Genomic DNA, 21,107 nt, shown 5'->3' with positions numbered 1-21,107 from the left:
ATCTGGGGGTGCTGGTGGACAGCAGGCTCAGTGTGAGTCAGCAGAGAGCTCTGGCAGCCCAGAGGGCAAACCCTGTCCTTGGGGTGCTTCAAACAGAACATCACCAGTCACTCAAAATTGTCCCACTGTATTCAGTGTGGCCTCACATGGAGCACTCTGTGCAGTTCTGGCCCCACCAGGTAAGGAGGATGTGAAGGTCCTTGAACACATCCAGAAGAGGACAGGGCTGGAAGGAATGTCCTGTGAAGAACAGCTAAGGACTCTGGGTTTGTGTAGCTTGAAGAAAAGCAGGATGAGAGGCATATCTCTACAGCTTCCTGAGAAGGGGAAGTGGAGAGGTAGGTGCAGAGCTCTTCTCACTCATGTCCTACTGACAGGATGCAGGGGAATAGTTCAAAGCTCCCACAGGACATTCAGACTGGACATTAGGAACCATTTCTTTACTGAGAAGGTGGTCAAACCCTGGAACGGGCTTCCTAGATACGTGGTTTGTGCCCCAAATGTGTCAGTGTTTAAGACGCATTTGGACAATGCCCTTAAAATGTTTTAACTTTTGGTCAGCCTTGAAGTGGTCAGGAAGTTAGACTAGATACTTGTTGCAGGTCACTTCCAACATAAATATTCTATTCTACTCTATTCCATTATGTTCTGTCCTGTCCTTTCCTGCTGTGATCTTCTCTGCCTGTACAGTTGCACCCTGAGGCTGTTCATTCAGGTCTGTTTTGTCCATGAAGTAAAATAATTTTTTTTTTCCTAGCAAGGAAAGGTGGGGACTGATGCATTTTCTGTTTTCTTAGAGACAGTTTCTCTAGCTCAGAGCAGGCACACAATGGTAGCACAACATGAAGTTTGAACTGGTTGATTTCTCTCCTCTTGGATGAAGCAGCTGCCAGGTGTCTCAGCCCAACATCTTCTGCAATCCCTAAAACCCCATTAGCCAGCTCAACATAACAAATGAGGGATCATTCTCCAGCTATCCCTAAATTTTTTAGTGAGTGTGTGTGTTTTTTCTGTAAGTTGATACTAGCTCACTGACATGACAGGCAGCATTAATAAAGCTTTAGTCACAGAGCTGGAAAGAATGCTTGCTTTTTACACATAGGACCAAGAGCTGCCTGGATCCTTCTTTATTTGAGGAAGCAGCCAGAAAGTTAGAGAAAATAATGAGAAAAATGAGATGTACTTGTCAATACAACTTCATGATTGAGTGTAGATGTTGATGAGAGATGAGACATCTTGCTGCTTTTTGCCAAAAGCTATGGAATCACAGTGCAGTGTCTCCATGTTTTGCTGCACGATTTTCTAATGATGCTGTGTTCATACACAGAAAAGCAATATTGCTCAGCAAAGCACTGTCAAGACAGAACACTAATAATTATGTGGCTTTTTTGGAATGAGGTAACCTTGAAATCCAGTAATTAAGTAGCAGTGTGTGTCTTGGCTTAACTCTGTGTCTTGGTTTAATTCAGTGTCATTTTTAAGTGCAAAAACTGTCCCTATGTTTGTGTTCCAAAAATCAATATTTACTATGTGTTAGATAGAATTTTGAAACAGAAAAGCTGTAGTGGAGGGCTGTGAACTGCTCAGAATCTCTGCTGTGTGTAACACACTCTGCCTGAACCTGCAATTTGTGTGTAAACTTGGTTTCTACTTAGTATAGCCATTCTGCATATGGACATGCATACAGCATATGGTTGCACTTACTAAAGAAGTTTTTTGCTCAAGTAAACCACTACAAGTCCCATCAGCCCGGCTCTGCCCTATCTACAGTGAAGATCTGTTGCTACAGGCCTTGGAATTAGTTCAGGAGAAGTTTCCAATCAGGATTCATTTTTGACATAGATGAATGAGGACTTTGGTGAGACAACTCAAAGAGTTTGCCCTACATAATTTGGCTGAGCATTGAGCTTTGAGAAATGAATGATTACATTTAGAATTGCCTTTCACATTAATAGCTGGAGAAGATCTGTCCAGCTGTCTATATGAGAGTGGAGATTTATTTTCTGGGGTAAAAGTGGAATGAAATACTTTCTCCATTCAGAGAAAGTTTAGGGTTGGGTAGTCATTGCTTTTTGAAGGAGAAGAATATTTCTGATGATAAAAAGAGTATTTAGAAATGAGACTGCTTTTTGGAAATTGAATAGTATCTTCTTCTCCAGAGATCCATAACCATTAACCAAAAGTACCAACTTAAAAACAAGTTTTTGAGGGGAAAAGGTTACTTTTATCAGAGAAGGTACTATTTCAGAGATGTACATGCTGAGCTGACTTTACAAAGCAGTCAAGTAGTTTTATATTCCAAAACTTTTAAGATGTGCATACAACATACAACTAAAATTTCTCTGACAGGTACATGGAAATTCTACTAATCCTTTGTGTCAGAAATAGTTTTAGAATGTGTAAGTTTTAGAATGTGTAAGGCTAGAATATGTCTTTTTTAATGCAATATCATGAAATTAGTATATCTAGGAATTTTTAAAATATGTGATTTTTTCCTCTGTGCTTTCACCCCACAGCAATTTAGGAAATGATGGCCTTCATCTAAAACTTTGTGTGTTCTTCTTTGTGTATTTTCAGGATTCCTCTTTGATTGGAACAGCCACAGTGGCTGGTCCCAGGACAAGTGCAATAATTGGAGATCAGGGAACACCACCGAAGGTCCAGCTCCCCCTCAATATGTAAGCAGCTCATCTCAGTCGCTGTGTACTCTTTGTATCCAATTGTGTGTGTATGTAAGTGTGTCTACTTGAAATCTGAATGCCCAAGTCTCAGCTCAGCTGCATTCTGAGAAAAGAGAGATTGCAATTTCAAACAAGAGGCAACCCCTGCGGAAATTGAAAAATTGTTAGAGAAGGGCAAGACTTCTCCCTTTCTGTGTGAATCCTTTTAGACTTTATTTATTGTAGCTGTATGGATCACTGTAAAGCAAACTGAATACATCTGAGCTAAAGAAAATCTTCCTTCATTTAAAGTTCTTATAAAGGTGGAGTCCCATGCAGTCATACCCCTGATATATTCATCATTAACCAGAAGTGCCATAACAATGAATGAACAAATGAACAAATAAATGAACTTCACATCTGGGGCACATGGTCTTGCTGAATAGTGCGTAGATTAATAGAAGGTTTACAGAACAAAAGGAGCAGACTTCATTATAGCAAGTCTCTCCTAGCCTGGTTGGTTTATCTGATACCTGTCTAGTTAAACTACTGAACCCTTTCCTCTCAACGCATATATCTGGTAAAAGCAGGACAACTACACACACACACACACACACACACACACACGCACACACACACACGCACATCCATGTTTTTGGGGTTTATGATATGGCTAAAACAAGGTCTGAATTCACAAATAAAATCCTAAAAATAACAGAGAAGATCTTCTTTAAGAACAATAGGTGGGGCTGGAACAGAAGCAAATAAATTTGAGATCTTTATACCTGAGGAATGCCACAGATCACTGAATGCCCAACAGAGAGGTCTCATCATCACCCTGTGGTCACCTTGCGCAGCCTGTGTGGCACATAGTGAGGCACATGTTTATTTCAAGCTTTTCCCTGACTAGAAAGCAATAACTGGCATAATCTGCAGTACCTAGTTGCTGAATCAGGACATTTTCCAGCTCTCTGGCAATGCCCCTGACTCCATGCCTCAGCAAGCCTCCCCTTCTCCCTCCCATGCTTCTCCTGTCATCTCCCTTGTGAAGCAGCCTTGTAATCCAGTCTGTCATTTTGCATTTGTGAGCCAAGTTCCAGTCAAAGAGGATGCATTATTTGAAAGCTGTAGCAGTAGTGGGGAGGTGCAACTCTAGACAGAGCCCTGGGGCTTCTGCGTTATAAGCAGAGTCACAGGCAGCTACCCAAGGCCAAGAACATAAGCTACCTTCTCACTTAGACCTTTTTTTAGGGCACTTCTGATAAACATTTTGTGTTCTTCTAGGTCCCACTCCCTAACCCTTAGCTTCACTGTTTCACATAGCCCAGAATAATTTGATACTACATTTTGCAAGATTTCAGATTGTTGTTTTAACACTTTCTTCTAGGCTGTACAGAGTTAGCTGGTGAAGTTTCACACCTAAAATCTAGAGAAATGTGAAATGTGTCCAAATCCAAAGACTTTGGCTTAAGGCAAAATCATCCTCAGCAAATGGGACCACTAGACCTGATTTCCTGCCAGAGGAAAAACCCAGAAACAATTTCTGGGGAGGGAAGCTGTCTGCAATCAAATTGTTTTCAGCCATGGATGAGCACAAGCATCTCCTCAGCTCTCCCACAGCCCCCTCTCAGCCAGAAACTGAGTTTATGCCTGCCCACAGGGTGGGCTTGGAGACATCCTGCCCCTGTGGATGCAGGCTGGGTTTGGAGAACCCCATGCCTCTTTGCAACTAAAGAGAAGACCCCCAGGGATGGGCATCCTCACTGCCTCACATATATGGTGGGACCCAGTCCACAAAGAAAGTGTTGATCACTTCTGTTGTCCCAGGGTCACCCTAGATGGTTGTCACACACAAGCTTTCATCACTTTAGCCCTACAGAGATAGGTCTGCTTTGGTATGGTATCCTTTCTGGGCTGTTGTACACCTTGTTTTAGTCTCTGCAAGGATTTTGATACTCTGTCTGGAGGATGTTTATACTCATTGTGATATTGTATATTCAGACTTACTGGTGGCTGATTTGGGGGAATTTGCTGGGTCAAGCTAGTAGGAGAGAAGAGAAGGGAAAGAAACTTGTAGGAATAGGTGAAGATAGCTGCAAGGCACAACAGCCTATGATCCACTTAGGGTAATTTTCCTTCCACCTTCTTCCAGCATCTCCACCTGTAAATTACATAATTACATGTAGCCCCTCAGGTAAAAAGGCTAAGTGAGTCTATCTAAAATGCTCTATCCCTGACCACCTGCTTTACCCATAGCTTCTGAATCTGAGCCCTGTGTAAACAGCAATTTCAAAAGGGATGGTCAAAGCCACACTTTCTGCTCCCTCGAGTGAGTGCAGTCTGGCACTTTCTGTTATGTCCGTGCAGAGCACAGTGTTAAGGATTAGCACTGAAGCATGCAACCTTTCTTCTTGTCAGGGTGGTGCATTTTAATGTTCTTCAGATCCTATGTAGCCTCATGTTTTCCATCAGGTGAACTGCTACAGACCTGCTCAAGACCACCTGATTATATAGGCTAAACAAAGGATGTTTTTCCCATCTCCTGACTAACAAAATACAGTTTCTGATTAGGTCTTTGTACCCCATGCACGTGGTAAACAGAGCCAGGCACATCAGCCTAAGCATTCCCCAAGGAGCTGTTACCAAATATTTCATATTCTGCTCATTACTGCCGTTTATTTACTACCTTCAGAACAATAATAAGGAAATCTACTGGTACAATAAAGGAGTAGAATCAAGAAAAATAACAGAATTTATTCCTCAATTATATTTCCTGGAGAGCAGAAGTAAAAAGTCATGTATCATTTTTATTGGCTGAAAATCTACAATCACAACTGCTATAGTTTTGATTTTTTCTCTGGTTCACTGCTATAAGGTGGACAGCAAGCCTCTTCTCACCCACCCCTGAGCCTAAGAGCATTCTGCCGCACTTTGTAGTGTAAATGCACTTTCTCTGTTTTCTCATTTCTCTAGCTTCGCTGCCTGTAAATCACAAGTAAATAAAAAAACTCAAGAAGGCACAACCTTAATCAAGAATTACCAGAAATCCCTTTTTGCATCTGTAGAAAAGCTACAGTACAAAAAAAACCCTGGTATTTACAAAGAGAGTGTTGTTCTGTGTGTGCACTCTTGCTATTCTATCCCGACTTTCCATTATTTCCCAAAGTGCAAGCAATCATTCTTAATTTTCAACAAAGAGCTCTCTAAACAGAGAGAGTATCTGTAGGGATTTTAAGCTGTAGTCATTTCACAACACTAGACACATCCCTGAAGTAGTAACAGAAGAACAAAAGAGAGATACATAGAAAGATTCTAAACAAAGGGAATAAATAAAAGCTATAATTAAATAAATAAAAATTCTACATATTGGATCCTGTATTAAAGATTTATTAGAATACTTGCAAGCAAGACGTCCAAAACCAAATTCTACTACTTCCCTTACTTAAGTAAAAAAAGCCCTGCAAAATGTGGTCCTTTCTCACTTTTTGTTTTACCAACATAGTACAAGAATTACCATACCAGATCAGAACATTTGGTGTGTTGTTTCTATACCTGGCCAGCACATACAGCATCAAGAAAGCTGCAAGAAAAGCTTTTGAAATAGCCTACTCGTAAGAAAAGTTTCTTCTTCAACACCACAACAGAGGTGGATCCCACCCTGAAGTATATGAATGTATACTTCTTCCAAATGCTAAGATTTGCAGAGCCCTCTTACTTGAGTTCCTTTTACTCTGGCTGTCTCTGTAATTGCTAAGTCCTTCACTTGGGTGCTGCTTTGTGGCAGTGTTTTGCTTTGGTTGTGCCCTGAGTGAGAAGAATGTCTCATCAACTTTCAACTTCTATACTACCTTTTACTCTGATTAGTTATTCCCTTATTGTCTTAGAAACCAGTCTCTGCCCTTCCTTGTTTGTGAAGCAGCCTGCAATGATGTCCCTGTTTAACTACAACTTCTGAACAGTGCTTCTGCTTGTTTTCTGCGCTGAGGGGCTGGAGTTGGAGCAGGACAAGTGGTGGTTGATGCCATCTGTGTGCTTTCTCCCTGTGTGACTTCTCCTCACAGCTACCTAGCCCTGTATGCCTACAAGCCTCAGAAGAACGATGAGCTGGAGCTCCGCAAAGGGGAGATGTACCGCGTCATTGAGAAGTGCCAGGACGGCTGGTTCAAGGGCACCTCTCTGAGGAGCGGGATGTCCGGTGTCTTCCCAGGCAACTACGTGACACCTGTTTCAAGGTGAGGACCACTGGCCTGTACTGGGGCTGAGAGGGATTCTGGAGGGTGCTAAAAACAATGTAGCTCTGCTTTCAAATCACATTGCCCCTTCCAGAAATTCTCTGGTGGCACTGCGGGCTTCAGTAATGAGACTTGCTGGTTGTAGCACTGGAGTTATCCATGTCCTCAGGAGATTACACTAGTTGCATTAGATGATGGCATTTATAATCACTGATAAGCTCAGGTTTTAACTATTGTAAAGAATCTGTTGGCTAATGAGTTTGTTGTTTAAAATTACTGGACATGTAACAAAATAAGGAATGCTTGTGTCTCACTTTTCAGAAGCTCCTCATGTCAATTTTGTTCTTCTTAAAACAAAGATCTGGAATGGTTTGTATCTGGACTAATGTTTGAACTGTTAAAATTCCAAAGTGGTAGGAGAGTTAAGTAAATTGTCTGATTTTACCTACTCCCGCCTCAGTTGCAGAAGATGAGAAAAGGAAAGCCTGTTCTTTTTGTGGAGGAATGCCATTTGTCAGAATTTGGTATTAGACAACACCAAATCAAAGGTTGTTTCTGATCTAGAGCCCACTCTGAAATAGTCTGAAAGCTGAGAATAAAGTTAATCTGTCCCAGACTGTTTGCCCCACGTGTTCCTTGCAGGTGAATGCTGGCATATGTATGCCCGTATCTCCTTTAGAGCAACCGTGGATTTGCAAACTGAACTTACTCCTTCTCATGTGCTCTCAGTCTCTCCTCCCACATGCACACTGTTTCCACTATCTTTGACTCCTCTCCAGAGATGGGCACCTCACAACTCAGACACTGTTGATCTTGAAAAATTGATCCAGGTTTGTTCCATCTGCAGTTTACGTCAAGTCTGTGGTATGTGTTCTGAGTAAGACCAAAAGTTAAGAACAGATCAAAAGGCGATAACTAAGCTGGCTGACACTCCTAATATTGCATTTCAGTAAAAGAACCCCAAATATGAATTCATTGGTTCTTCACTGTTCATCAACCTAAATGTATTTACCTCATTTTAGAGAGCCCCTTGGCTGCCTTCACTCCTTGCCTCTTCAGCTCTTAATTAGTAAGGAAGTTTGTGCTGAAACATTGCTTATCTGAATCAGCAAGACTTTATTAAATGCAGCATGTCACAACTAGAACAAGACAGAGGAGTGCTAAAGGGCAGAAGTGCTTTGCACAAAACCTGAAAGCAGCTTTATGACTATACTTATGATCCTGTGTGCTAATTAAGTTCCTGTACAAATCACCCTCAGTGAGAATAGCAAGAAAAATCTGATAGCAACAAAATGTCCTATTTGCACTACTTTCAACATACTTTGTTCCCCTTTGACAACAAAGCAGAGGATTAGATTCATATACGGTCTTCTGCCACTCCCTACAAAAAGAAAAGAAGTGACTTTAGTACCAGTGAACTAGATTTATAAGTTGCCATAACACGTGTGTGAGTGGAGCATGATGGAAAAAGAACAAAACCCTTCAGATGGACAGACAGGAACAGGGCAGCAGAGAAGATCTGCCATACCCAACATCTATACATCTCTGTTGGAGTCACAGATAGTTTCTGTACTTGTTGGTGTGCATGTTTGCCTGAACACAGCTCTCAGTGGACTGTTAGATGTGCTTTTCTGGCAAACTCAATCTAGTGCAGATGGCCAAGCCAGCTCCAGCTGAACCTTCTTGCCAGCCTGCCAGCTCTTCACAGCAGATGACAGACAGTCAAGATTTCCATCTGGTGGAATTCCCAGCTTTTCCCAACCTGGAGGCTTATCAAAAAAATTGAAGAAAAGAAAAAATCAGATTCATTTAGCAAAATGCAATCCAGTCAAACCTTGCACCATAAGATGAGTCAAGTCAATGACAGCACAGTGTTGTCTTTCCTCCTGTGAAGGGAGGATTGGGCAGAAGGGATAGCTATCTTTTGCACTTTGGACCACATCTTCCAGCCTGTGCTTTGTTCTTCTTCCATCAGAATTTCACTCTTTCGGCTTTCCACTCCTTTCTTAGGGTTATTTCTTCTGTCACTCGTGCCCTCTGAATCAGACCAGACTGTTTAGCATACTCCTTTCTGCTCTTCTCCTCTCTCTGTTCCCACACAACAGTCTTGGGGACCCAGAGGTTGTCCCAGTCCCACACCCCATAGCTGACTCTTACACTTTTTCTGTGATTCTCTCCTCTCTTGATAAACCCTTGCACTGTCTCATTTCCATTTCCTCCACCTTACTTTGTTCTGCCTCATATCCCCTGTGCTGTCCTTCCCTGGAAGAGGACCTTGGCACAAGAAGCAACCCAGGAGAAGAGAACAACAGCACAAAATGATCCATCTGTTTCATGGCATCTACAGCTGGGGAAGAAAAGTATTTAGGAACTTGAGTGAGAAACTCAGAGAAAGAGCTGCTGAGCAACAGCTGAGTTTGTGCATTGGTTTCCTTCTGTCCTCCTCAGTGTCCTTCTGTCCTGGTCAGAGAGTTTTTAGCTCAGTGGTAAGAGGATCAAGACATGCTTTTGTCAAAACTCAATGCGTAGGAGAAAGGGCTTTGTCCCTTCCCTCTGAGGTCGACTTGGCCATTTAAGTGAAATACAAATTATGCATGCAGTTAAAGTGAGAAGTGAGAGAGGCGTCAATGACTGTTTGGATTTCTTTTTCATTCAGGTCAACTGCTTTCCTTCCCCTGTTGCGTTACCTTAGCAAGTCTAAGCTAGGGCTGGTTACATCAATAGGGTGAGTGTTCAGCCAAGCCAAGGCCAGTCAAGCCTGCTGCTTCTCAGTTCTCTTCAATAGCCACACACAGATTTGGTGTTATCCATCTTTGTTTCTCCCTGTAGGGCTATATGCAGGTTTGGTCCAAAGAAAAGATCTCTGAGTCTGTTTTAATTATCACTCCACATGAAATAGCCTCTGGCACACAAAATGACATTTGGGAGATACTCATTTCCTCTGAATTAAGATTTGTGATTTTACTAGAAACTATTCAGACAGAAATGTAGTGTAATAAAAAAGTGATGAGAAAAATTATCTTTTCTATTTTTACCCTGCTCTTCTTCCTGTAGGATAAAGGGGTGAAAATATGCCCCAGCATGCTTGTAACTGGGTCCTATAAACATAAACATATATCAATACCTCAGTTTACTTTAACAACTGACAGGGTATCATGTTGAACCCCCTAAGTAACTAGGGGAACCTACCAGCACTGTGGTTGGGTATTGGGGTCTCTGCAGCATGCTTACACCGTGCACTTGTCTCCATGCAGGGTGCCAGTGGGAGCTGGGCAGTCCAGGAACAGCGGAGCTGGAGGAGCTCCAACAACAAAAGTAGCCCCAGGAGCCATCCACCCCATTGTGGCTGGTCACAGCAATGCCAGCACGGCTGTCAGGCCAGTCGTTCCCATCACTGCTCCTCAGACGCATCCCCAGCTGCAGGCAGCCTCTCCGCAGCTGAATAACTGCCTGCGGTACTCGGCGCAGCAGCCAGCCAGCCAGCCCCGCGGGGCCATGCAGATGGGTAAGTGCTCACCCTGCTGCCTCCCGCCCTGCATTGGCGGCATGGATGTGACACCCCTCGAGTGCCACCCTCTCGAATGGGCCCGTCCCTACAGCTTTCTTTCTCGCTTTAGTCACAGCCGGGTCAATGTGGAGTTTGTCCGTTGGTGATGAAGTATGTTTTCTTTGCTTGTAATATTTATGGGTTTCTATTGATCCCTGGGAACCACGTTGTGTTTATCAGATTGTTCTGCTGCTACAGCTGAAATAGATTGTAGTGTTTACAAATATTTATACAATTTATCTGAGTGAAAGCAAGCACTTTGTATACTGAGGAGATTAACAGTTCTGAGTCCGGTTGGCTTGCTGACAAAAAAATACTGCCCATATTACAGAACAAGTAACACATGCCTTGAAATTAAGAAGCATTTCACTGGGCTTCAGGGATGAAAGGTATTTATTAGGCAGAACGGGACCCCGTGTTAGTGATAAAGCAAAAGATCTGAAAAATGCTGCCACCTTTTTGAAGTGAGAATAAGAGCTTCTTGCACCAGGGGGCCTCTGTTCTTTCTAGGCTCCCTTTCTGATGTACAGCACAATTTTCTGCAGTACAATTTATTCGCCTTTCCCTGATGTTAAATAGCTTCTGATGTTGAATAAAGTAAAAGTAAATCCTGTGGTGGAATTTTATAGCAAAATTTAAAACATTTTGTTTCTGATATTTTATGGGGATGTGAGCCATTGTATTTACAAAGGCAGATCAGTACGGAGTGTGACTGCTGAAAACTGAGGTCTTAGATACAAACAGAGCAAACACAAATGAGAAATACCCTGCAGAGCAAGCCACGAATTCATACCTTTTGAAGCCAGAAGCCACCATTATGACCATCTAATCTCACTTCCTACACAGTCCAGACCAAAGGGAAGAAAACGTAATCAAACACTTGTGAATCTCAGTCTCAAACAGTGGAGACTTCTCTGCTCAACAAACAGTGCAGGGCTTTACACAGTATCCATGTCACACTGGGGAATAATCCATTTATGTTCTTTTTGTCCACTTCAAAAAGTGCTGCTTTCCCCTCAAGTCACACCCTTCCAAAAGGTCTCCTGCTCCACAGTGCAAAGGCAAAAATGTCCCCTTTTGGGTGAAGCTCTCAGGAAGTGTTCCAGTGCTTCTGGTCCCTCCTGTGCTCATGTCAACAGGCAGGGGACTCCCCTAAAACTGAGGTGACATATTGCTTTGCCCCACAGACCTGGCATGCCCCACGCCTTCATTCCACAGTGCTGCTGTGCTGCACCTCTAGCAGCTTCCCTGATTTAAGACTGCTCCTCCAGATCACTCTGACATCTCTAAAGTGCCAAGGCATTGGCAGGCACGGTGATCCAGGGACCACGGAGCTGTTCCAAAACCTCCTAAGCAGGGAGTTTCCAACCCTTCCAGAAGGTTCATGAGATTGTTGTTTTAATTAAATAAATCTTTGCCAGGATAAATAAAGGAAATTTTCATGATTATCAGCAATTGTCTCTATAATGACTGTCCTCACCAGTATCCTGTGGACCAGAGCCCCTGCAGGACAGGTCAATGCACTGACTTTTGGTAAAGCTTTCGAAGAGAGCCAAGCTGGCACAGAATTCAAGTCACGTTTCTGTTGGCTTGCAATATACATGAGTAACAAATCAATTTTCTACAAGGCCACTAATGTAGGAATACACCCAAAATGAAATATGAGTGGTGTAGAACAAAAATAGCCTTCAGTGAGCATTGCTAATTAATAGCATGTTTGATGCAGCACAGTCCAGATCCAGAGATCCCAGAGCAAAGGCATACATTGTAACAGTAAGCAGATGAAACTACAAAATAAAATGTGAGAGCTCTACTCAGAGTTGATTTTTCTCAGGCCATTTATTTTACTCTTTCTTGTGTTTTATGTTTCCTTTGTGTCTGGAGACATCAAGTCCTACATGAAAGAGGTCATGTATCTAATATGATTATCAAATCGGGGTTCTGCATCCAGGTACATGCAGTGAAATTCTGTAAGTATGCTTTTCCTCTAAATTTAGGAAAGCCATTGCTCCCTACAAAGAGTAGTTCAAAACCTAGACCTGCAAGCTTAACCATCCCAGAAAATTAGATTTTTTATAGCAATGGTTGCTTATCACACAGGTTCCAAATGGGAAAATCAAGAGGGAATCACTTCAAGATAACTAGTGCCTGGCTTTCTGGAAGTGAATTGCATTTTCACTGCATGTTCTTGGTAGTCCTGGGAGGGGAAGATGATAACTAATAGTAAAAATAGTCTTCAAGGTGTCCGTAATAACAACTTTTAGGGCCTTCCTCATGCTACATGGTGAAGTCTTATCAAGTTACAGACTGGCTTAAGGTAGTTTAGCTAATTTGCTCTAAACAACACTAGTAAAAAAGTGTTTCACAAGGAGCTACCATGAGGGAGAATCATAAAAACGTTCGAGGTGCTAATCTGATGATGACTGGCCTATCATGTTCTGTATCACACCAGGGCATAAGGCTGGGAGATGAAATTCCCTCCTGGGAGAAATGCTCAGGTGGCCTAGTGAGTATGATTAATGGCACTCTACCATTTCAGTCCCTGTTAATGGGTGCCACTGATAACCACAGGAATAGGAGCCAGTGGTTTGAGTTGTTCTAGCATTGTTGTTTAGTTATAGATTGAGTGAACTCCAGCTGCATAGAAGTTTGTCCTTCAGGTGAATTTGTACAAAAATCACAGATCAAACTGCTTCAGAAATTTTTCAGTAAAATTCATCTTGGTCAAAGAAAAGCTGATTTGCTGGACTCAATGTTTTTTGTCAGGAATGGATGTAGTTCAACCAGACCAACCATGAAGCTATACTGGCTCATGTTGCTAAGGGAATTGATGACTTTCCAGAGCTGTTCTCCACATAAGAGGACAGTGCAATGATCACATTCCATGTTTTCACATCCCAGGTGAACAACCTGGCCAAAACAGGCTGTTGAGGAGTGAATGAGCATGTTGTGCTCAGAAAAATGTTCAGAGGTTCATATTTTACACTGAAACAGAACTGAACAAGATTATGAAACCTTGAAATCATTTATGAAATGGGCACTTTCCAGCCAGTCCTGTTATTGAATCATTTAGGTGAGGGAATGTCTGAGTATGGACTCAGCTTCTAGGCTGTACATACTTGACATGGAGCTGCATTTAGGTTACACCTAAGCAATCAACCAAGCTGGAAGTCATAGACAACATCACTGGGCAAATGGAACCCAGAGCTTTATCACATTTTTTGCAACCTGAAGCATGCAACCGGCTCTGGAATCCCTGGAGAGCCGACCTCGTCAGTGTGTCACAGTCACTGTTAAATGGATGAGCTTTAATTCCTGGTTCCCACTGCTTGCAGGCAGGGTTTGCTTAGCAGGAGCAGCCAGACTAAAAGGCACTGCATAGTCCCTTAGGGACTTTTCTGGCAGAGAGGAGGCTGAGCTCAGAAATCCTCCGGTGGATTTCTGCTTAATTTATCCTGTGCAGCACAGTGATGTGATGTTGATCATTTTGTTAGGGCTGAAACAAGAGACCTCCCTTTGTAATTGCTGTCTGCAGGGTCGGCATGGATCATCTGGGCTAACCCCTTAGATTCCATGTTGCATTGCTCCAAAACCTATCACATTAGGAGGGGGGCCTGGGGGTGCGGGAAACAATTCAGCTGGAATGAGATAATGTATTTAAAAAAGACAGCAGGGCTAGTTATTTACTTCCAGGCATGGGCAGGGATAGTGAATGCCATTCCCCAGTGGCATCACTGGGGGAACAAGCCAATTTTGGTGACTTTGGACAGGCCTTTTGCAGCCTGGAGGGGAATTAGCTGGAAACACTTGCAGGGTGAGACATCCTGGGCTAAAGTTCAGAGCTTATGTCTCCATAAGGGCATGGCACCTTCACAGAATCACAGAACACTCTGAGTTTGAAGGGAAGGACCATCGATGCCAGCACTTTAAGTGAATGGTCCCTAAGGCGATCAAGCTCACAACCTTGGTGTTATTGGCACTTTGCTCTGACCAACTGAGCTATGGCCACTGAAGGGCCCATTGGGACAGTGTGAGAGGAATTTACCCGTGTTCTGTCCTCTTCCCTCAGTGCACCCTGCAGTGCCGGCCCCGGAGCGACCCACGGCCACCGTGTCGCCCCTGCGGACGCCCAGCTCGCCCTCCCACCTGCCCGCTGCAGCCATTCGGCCTCACCCCGCCGTGTCCCCGCAGCACGGCCACCAGCCTCCTGTCCCGGGGGCCAGACCCCTCATCCCGCTCACCTCTGCCGCCGCCGCCATCACCCCGCCCAACGTCAGCGCCGCGCACCTCAACGGGGATGTGGGCCCTGGGCCTCTGGGGCCCGCCACGCCCGGGCCCGCCGGCAAGCCCGAGGAGAGGAAGAACGAGAAGGTAAGGGCCGCCGTGCCTCTGCCATGCCCTGTGCTCCTGCCGCATCTCTCCCCCACAGGGCTGCTGAGGAGGCACCCTGCGGAAACCAGTTTCCATTGCCAGACAGCTGGGGCATCCTCATCTCACAGTATTTCCTCACCTCATCCTTTCCCCACCACCATCCTCAGAACTGCTCTCGCATTACCTGCTCACGGATGGGAAACACAGTTGAGTGGGCCGAATTTGTGTGTTTCTTCCAATGATCGGCACTGAGATCTGCAAATTTGCAGTGGTGCAGAGAGATGTTGTAGTGGGCTCTTGGTTGTCAGAACTGGATGGCCAAGTTAGAATCCATCTGCCTTCCTTTGTCAAAGAGGCTGATGGTGGCACCAGCCACGCAGCAGCTGCCTCGGGCACAGTAAAACATCGGCTGGTGTGTGGTAGGAGCTGTTTTGCTCTTCCAGAAACACCTCCATTTCTTCATGAAACTTTCATTGCAGTGGCACAGCCAAAAGAGAAAGAAGGGAATTGGACGCTGCTCGTTGAGATGTAGGTTCATGCACTGTAGGGCCAGTCTCTTAGGAGCCAGCGGTGGGACCGATAGCTGGGTACATGTTCCCTGGTATACCTTGCTAAGGAAAGCCAGCGTGGAGAGCTGCTTTAAGCACCCAGCCTTTTAGGTTCTTGGCAAATATTTTGCTTTTACCAAATGTTTACATTGTGTCAGCAGTTCCCATGTATCAGTGTTGAAGACTATCTCTGTACTGGCTAGCAGAGCAAGATCCTGGTTTGTATCTGAGTAGGAGGAAGAAATGTGGGCGCCTGCTTTTCCTTTGAACCTGAAAAAAATCCCTTGCATGTGTTCCCTGAGCGTTTCCATGGTGACAGACACATACAGAGTAAACAGTTTCTTTGTACATGGTAGTACTGAGGTGGCAGGTCTCATGTGTCATCAGGGTCACAGATAACCCCTAGTTTCACAAAATGAGGGATACAAGCTTTAAAACCCTTTCCTTAATCCTGTTTTGAATCTTCTCTGAATGCATTTTGGTGAAAGAAGATGGGTGTAGAAATTCTGCCCTGGATGTGTGCGCTAGTTGGAAAACAAACCAGTGTGAGATCGCAAGTCAGGATTATAATTTAACAGGAAAATTAAAAATAAGTGCGATAATACAAGGAAAAACACTGACAAAGTCAGACACAACCTGACACCCTGTTAGTCAGGGTGGTGGTAGCAGTCCAAGTGAAGTAGTTAGGTTGAAGCAGTGATACTGTGGAAGGTCTGGTCTCCACCTGAAGGTCCAGTGGTAGCTCTTGTCCCCTGGGAATCCAGTAGACAGGAACTACTCATGCCATTAAAAAGCTAGGTTATATCCAGGTGGGAATGCTTGGCTCCTCCCTCCTGGGTGGAGCATCTCACAATAGGATGAGATAATTCCATGAGTCATGCAATGGTTTCTTGATGGCCCATTGACTGTTATCAGGGGTGAGTCATAGCAGGAGATAACAGCTAATGCCCCACAGCTTGTGGTAATAGAATACTAAATACATCTGTATTGCAACCTAGGACAATGTGACATTCAGGCACTTGCTTACAAGGAACAGCTCCCGGGTGTACATCAAGAACTGCATGCAGTGGAAACAGAACAATACTTGCTACTTCTGTAAGTCTAGGGAAGGGAATAGCATTTGGCAAGGAGGTGGTAGATCTGCACATTACCTCAGAACTTTGTGTACTGCCTTATTTAATACTTCCTAAAATGCATTAAGTGATAGGTCCATATATTTTAATTCATATGGTACTGCACACTGAAAGTCCCTAGGCAAAATTATATTGAGTGCAGTCCTAAGATACTGTTTAACCTTTCCCAAGCTGTTACAGCTTAAAGTTAGTGAATTTGGACGCAGAGAAGGAAAGTTAAGAGGTTTTTTAACTCCATGGATGAAGGGGAGAAGCAAATAATAGATATCATTGCAATGGGCATTGCTAAAGACCAATTCACTATCTGGAAAGTATGAGAGAGAAGTAATAATAAAATTTTTAATTTCTGATTGGATTGGGTAATAAATAACTGCCCCAGTTGAACAACATATTCCTGATTCTTGTCCATGTTATCTTTCACATTCATTTTAGAAAGATCTGAATTAGCAATGTTTCCTTTGCTTTTAGAAATAGTGAGTGATGTTTGGCCAGATAAGTTGTGTTTTTATTCTTTGCTAAGCCCTAATATTTATTTGAAGCAGTTAAGAACTTGGATAATGCCAGGCTGAAAGCCATATAACTATTCAGAAAGGCATCTGTGAGTTGGAGCTGGAACCCTATCTGGAAGCATGCTTGATATTTTCAAAGTGGAGGTTTGTTGGGCAGGTTTTTTGGTAAACAGGGAAGTGTCATAACACTCAGAATGAATATCTATGGAGAAAGGCAGTATCTGTTACCAGTATGCGTAATAGGAAAAAAATCAGGCAAGATCAAGGAGCAAAAAACAGAAGGAGGGACACAGCTAGCAAGCTGCCAGATAAGCAAAGATCAGAAGCAATTTTTCTGAGTTCAGTTTCATTATATTAATCAGTCAGGTATTTTGAGATGAAAGGAACAGAGGGGAAGTTAGTAAGAGGAGAGGTAATAAGGTCTTCAGCTCTACTGCACACAGGATGGAAGAAATGCACAGGTAATTATCTCCTGAGAAACTGAGATTAGCAAGTCAGATGTGATGTAAATTGTAATGTGCCATAAAATTAGCGTTGTTTTTAGAATCAACAATTTCTGGTGTCCCATGAAATTGTTAACTTTAATCCTGGCTTAGTCTTCCCAGTGTCTTTTGTAGGATACCCTTGAGGATGAAGGCTGAAATATCAGGGAATAACTGGTTTAGGAAACATTTTCTTGTTATTATCCATGGTTTTCCTTCATGCAGGGGTTGCCACTGTGAGTTCACTATGGTACAGAGGGCACATATACATAAGAAGAAGTAGTTTGCATTCAGGGATGGATGTGATGAGGATCCATTGTTTTTCATAGTTCTTTTGAGGGCCATGGAGATAAATTGCAATTTTTGCATTTATCGCTCTGGTATAGTGAGATATATTGGTCCTTGGGGAATTTTCTTCAGATTATAACTTTAGCAATATTGATTGTCAGCTTGAAGACCGGGCTGAAAGATAGTGGGGAAAAGTATTTTAAGATATGACCTTCTAAGAATTTATGTTTCATGATTTCCCATGTAGATTTCACTCAGGGATACTAAAGGTGACATCAAGGAGCAGCTTCTGCAGTGAGTCTGTATGTGCTGTTTGCGTTGCTTGTTCCAAGATGGAATTGACTTTACCTTGGGAGCAGCCTTGCTGAGTGTATGGTGGGGTCATCACTGTCAGTGCTTTCCTCACTGCAAATGTTTATATGCCAATATCACCAGTTCATGTTGGTGTGCAGCAGTCAGATATAGGCAGATCCCAAGACTTCTCTAAAACTAAGGGACACCAATTCCAATTTTTATTCATTTCCTTTTGGTTTAAAGGCAACTGGCAGAAATAATCATAAGGATTATGGTTTTCAGATCAGCATGAATGATTTTCTTGCTCATTTTCTATTAATATAGCAAATAAATCCCTAAGTCTATTTTTTGACATCTTTAGTTCTCTGCTTCAGCTTACTTGTTGAAGATCTTGATCCAGACTTCCAAAGCAGCAGGTGAACCTTGGTAGTTATATTCATTTAGGTGCCCTAATAATAGGGTCTTACTGTCATATTCCTGCTGACTTAATCAGGAGGTAAAATTCTGCTTTCTTGCCAGTCTTCACTTGTTAGTATGCATCTACTCCTGGAGGATCCCGCTTGTGCTCCACTTCTCAGCTCCTTGACCAGCCTCCTGTCTGCTTCGTGAACAGTTTTGAGTATGGTCCCCTTTACCAGTTGCTGATGGTAGCTGACAAAAAACTGAGCAATAGACAGTGCTTAAGTCCACTGTGCAACAGTGCTTGGAAAGTGCTCTGGCAGCCAAGCAGGCTGAGAAGTAGAGCACTTGAAAATCAAAGAAGTTTCAGTGCTGTATCGGCACAGTAGGAAGCAGCAGGAAAGGCAGCTCCCACAGGGGTAATGCAGACACTGCAGGAATAACAAGTGGCCTGAGTAAAGGTAAGGGAGCACGGCAGAAGAGGTAACACTGGTTAAGGCAGCATAGGAGAGGGAAGAGTGTTGGCAGCTGATGGGAGATAGAGCAAGGAGCACCGGAGAAGGGGTGCCAGTGGGGGTTGCAGGTGAAGGGTGCTGTGCAAAGCCCACAGGAAGGGGTCCTGAAATGGGGAAGTTGAACTATAAGGTGTGAAATGTATATAAAGGCAGTTAAAGAGAGAAAGGTGTGAAGGAGACTCTTATTTTTCTCAAATACATTGCACTTGAGGTGAATTTTTCTTCTTTCTCCAAGAAGGAGGTTCCTTTCCCCAGAAGTAAAATACTAATTTTTCCCCAGAGTAATTTTATTCCAGGTTAGGATGGGAGCATCCCTAAGACATCACAGGGTCAGGAGAGATATAAAAACTAAGAGCATATAGACAACAGGGTCAGGAGAGGTATAGAAACAAAGGGCATATAGACAACATCCATTTCCTTTAAGGGAATGGAGTCATAGCAGGGCCCCTTTGAGCTCTTACTTCGTCATTTGTTACTAACATCCGCATGTGTAGCCATCTGAAACTGAAAAACTTAAGTGCTGATTCCCAAATCTTCTGAACTTCTGAAAGAAAGAGATGGAGAGATCTCAGCTGTTGAATAGGAGCAAAAGTGTGTGGTTTGGGGGCTTTTTAAAATAGGGACCCTGCTTTCTCAGGCAGGGTGAGTACTACTCAAGTTCAACTGGTAGATTACAGCTGAGAGCTTGTAATTATGGTATGACTACTGCTTTGACCTTGCTCAATTTTTGCTATAATAGTTTCTGCTGTACATAATCTGGGTTGATGCTTAATACCACTGATAAAACCACTTGTTTGAATGAATTAATGCATTTCTCATTAAATGAGCTCCTCATTATGTTAATCAAATCAAGCAAATCGTGCTGGGTGGTTTGACCACTGTAATTAAACTTTCTTTAAAATCCACTCATTTGGCTTTTGATGAGGATTTTGATTAAACTCTTCCAAAATGTCTGGCCTAAGAGCTGACAGAGAGGAAAATAAGAGCTCACACTAGCAAGCAAGTCATTAATTCATCACTGAGATACAGTAATTCTTTTCTGTTTTACCTAGCCAGAGTATTTGAAATATTTGAAAATTGGCAATGTGAAATTAAACATTTCTTACAAGTGTGATGAGAGAACAAGTCTGTTTGCAGCTTTAAATTTAGGAACTATGTCCCTGGAATATATAGAGAATCTCCATTAACAAGTCACAACAAATGGGAAAATACACTAGGCCGCTGTTTCCTGATGGTAAGATCAGAAAAGATCCATCTTCAGAAAACTACTTTGAACACACACCAACAGTTTTGCATGTGAAGACTGAATCAGTAAACATCTGTCTGTTTTCACCAGTGTCACTCACTTTCTCAAGTATCAGTCCTGCTTAAAACAAATGCATTCCTCAAATGATACAGTATGTTTGGCATGATGCTGGTGTGAGAACTACACTGCAAAAAGGAACAAGCCAAGGCCTGTCTTCTGGCCCTGCAAATGTCCCAGCATGACTTACATCCATGCTTCTAAGCTTTCTTCTCTGCCCAGAATAGGGTGGCTACATCCAGACTGCTCATCAAAAACAGTCCTGGTAAGTGGTGCGGCCCAAACTGTGCCCCTGTGTTGTCCATGGAGAGTGCTAGTTCATAGAATCATAGAACATCCTGAGTTGGAAGGGACCCACAAGGATCATCAAGTCCAACTCCTGGACCTGCAGAGGAGAGTCCCAAGAATCATACCCTGTGCTCGGGAGCATTGTCCAAATGCTTCTTGAACTCTGTCAGGCTTGGTTGCTGTGACCACTTCCCTGGGGAGCCTGTTCCAGTGCCCAGCCACCCTCTGGGTGGAGAACCTTTTCCTGATATTCAGCCTAAACCTCCCCTGATACAGCTTCAGACCATGGCCTTGGGTCCTGTCACTGGTCACTAGAGCGATCAGTGCCTGCCCTTGCACTGCCCCTCATGAGGAAGTTGCAGACTGCTGTGAGGTCTCCTCTTGTTCTCCAGGACAAAATAAGTTACCTCAGAAGATCCTCACGTGACTTCTCAGAGCTCTTCACCATGTTCGTAGTCCTTCTTTGGGTTTTCTGTAATACCCTTATATGTTTCTTACACTGTGGGCCGAAAACTGCACACAGGACTCAAGGTGAGGC

At 43.3% G+C, this 21,107-nt stretch overlaps 1 protein-coding gene across 2 annotated transcripts in view; it reads left to right on the top strand.

The window, feature by feature from the left end:
- The window catches only part of SH3RF3 (SH3 domain containing ring finger 3), a 244,511-nt gene that overhangs the window by 193,824 nt on the left and 29,580 nt on the right, over positions 1-21,107 (top strand). For both annotated transcript variants that reach the window (XM_085053727.1, XM_085053719.1), the window contains exons 5-8: positions 2,578-2,678; positions 6,722-6,892; positions 10,147-10,397; positions 14,509-14,810. In XM_085053727.1, the coding sequence (XP_084909853.1) occupies positions 2,578-2,678; positions 6,722-6,892; positions 10,147-10,397; positions 14,509-14,810 (825 nt within the window). The remainder of the gene's footprint in view (positions 1-2,577; positions 2,679-6,721; positions 6,893-10,146; positions 10,398-14,508; positions 14,811-21,107) is intronic.

The sequence above is a fragment of the Lichenostomus cassidix genome, chromosome 1 (genome assembly GCF_008360975.1).
Source record: "Lichenostomus cassidix isolate B80296 chromosome 1, HeHo_3.0, whole genome shotgun sequence".
NCBI classification, from domain to species: Eukaryota; Metazoa; Chordata; class Aves; order Passeriformes; family Meliphagidae; genus Lichenostomus; species Lichenostomus cassidix.
This window is presented reverse-complemented; position numbering and strand designations above follow the sequence as displayed.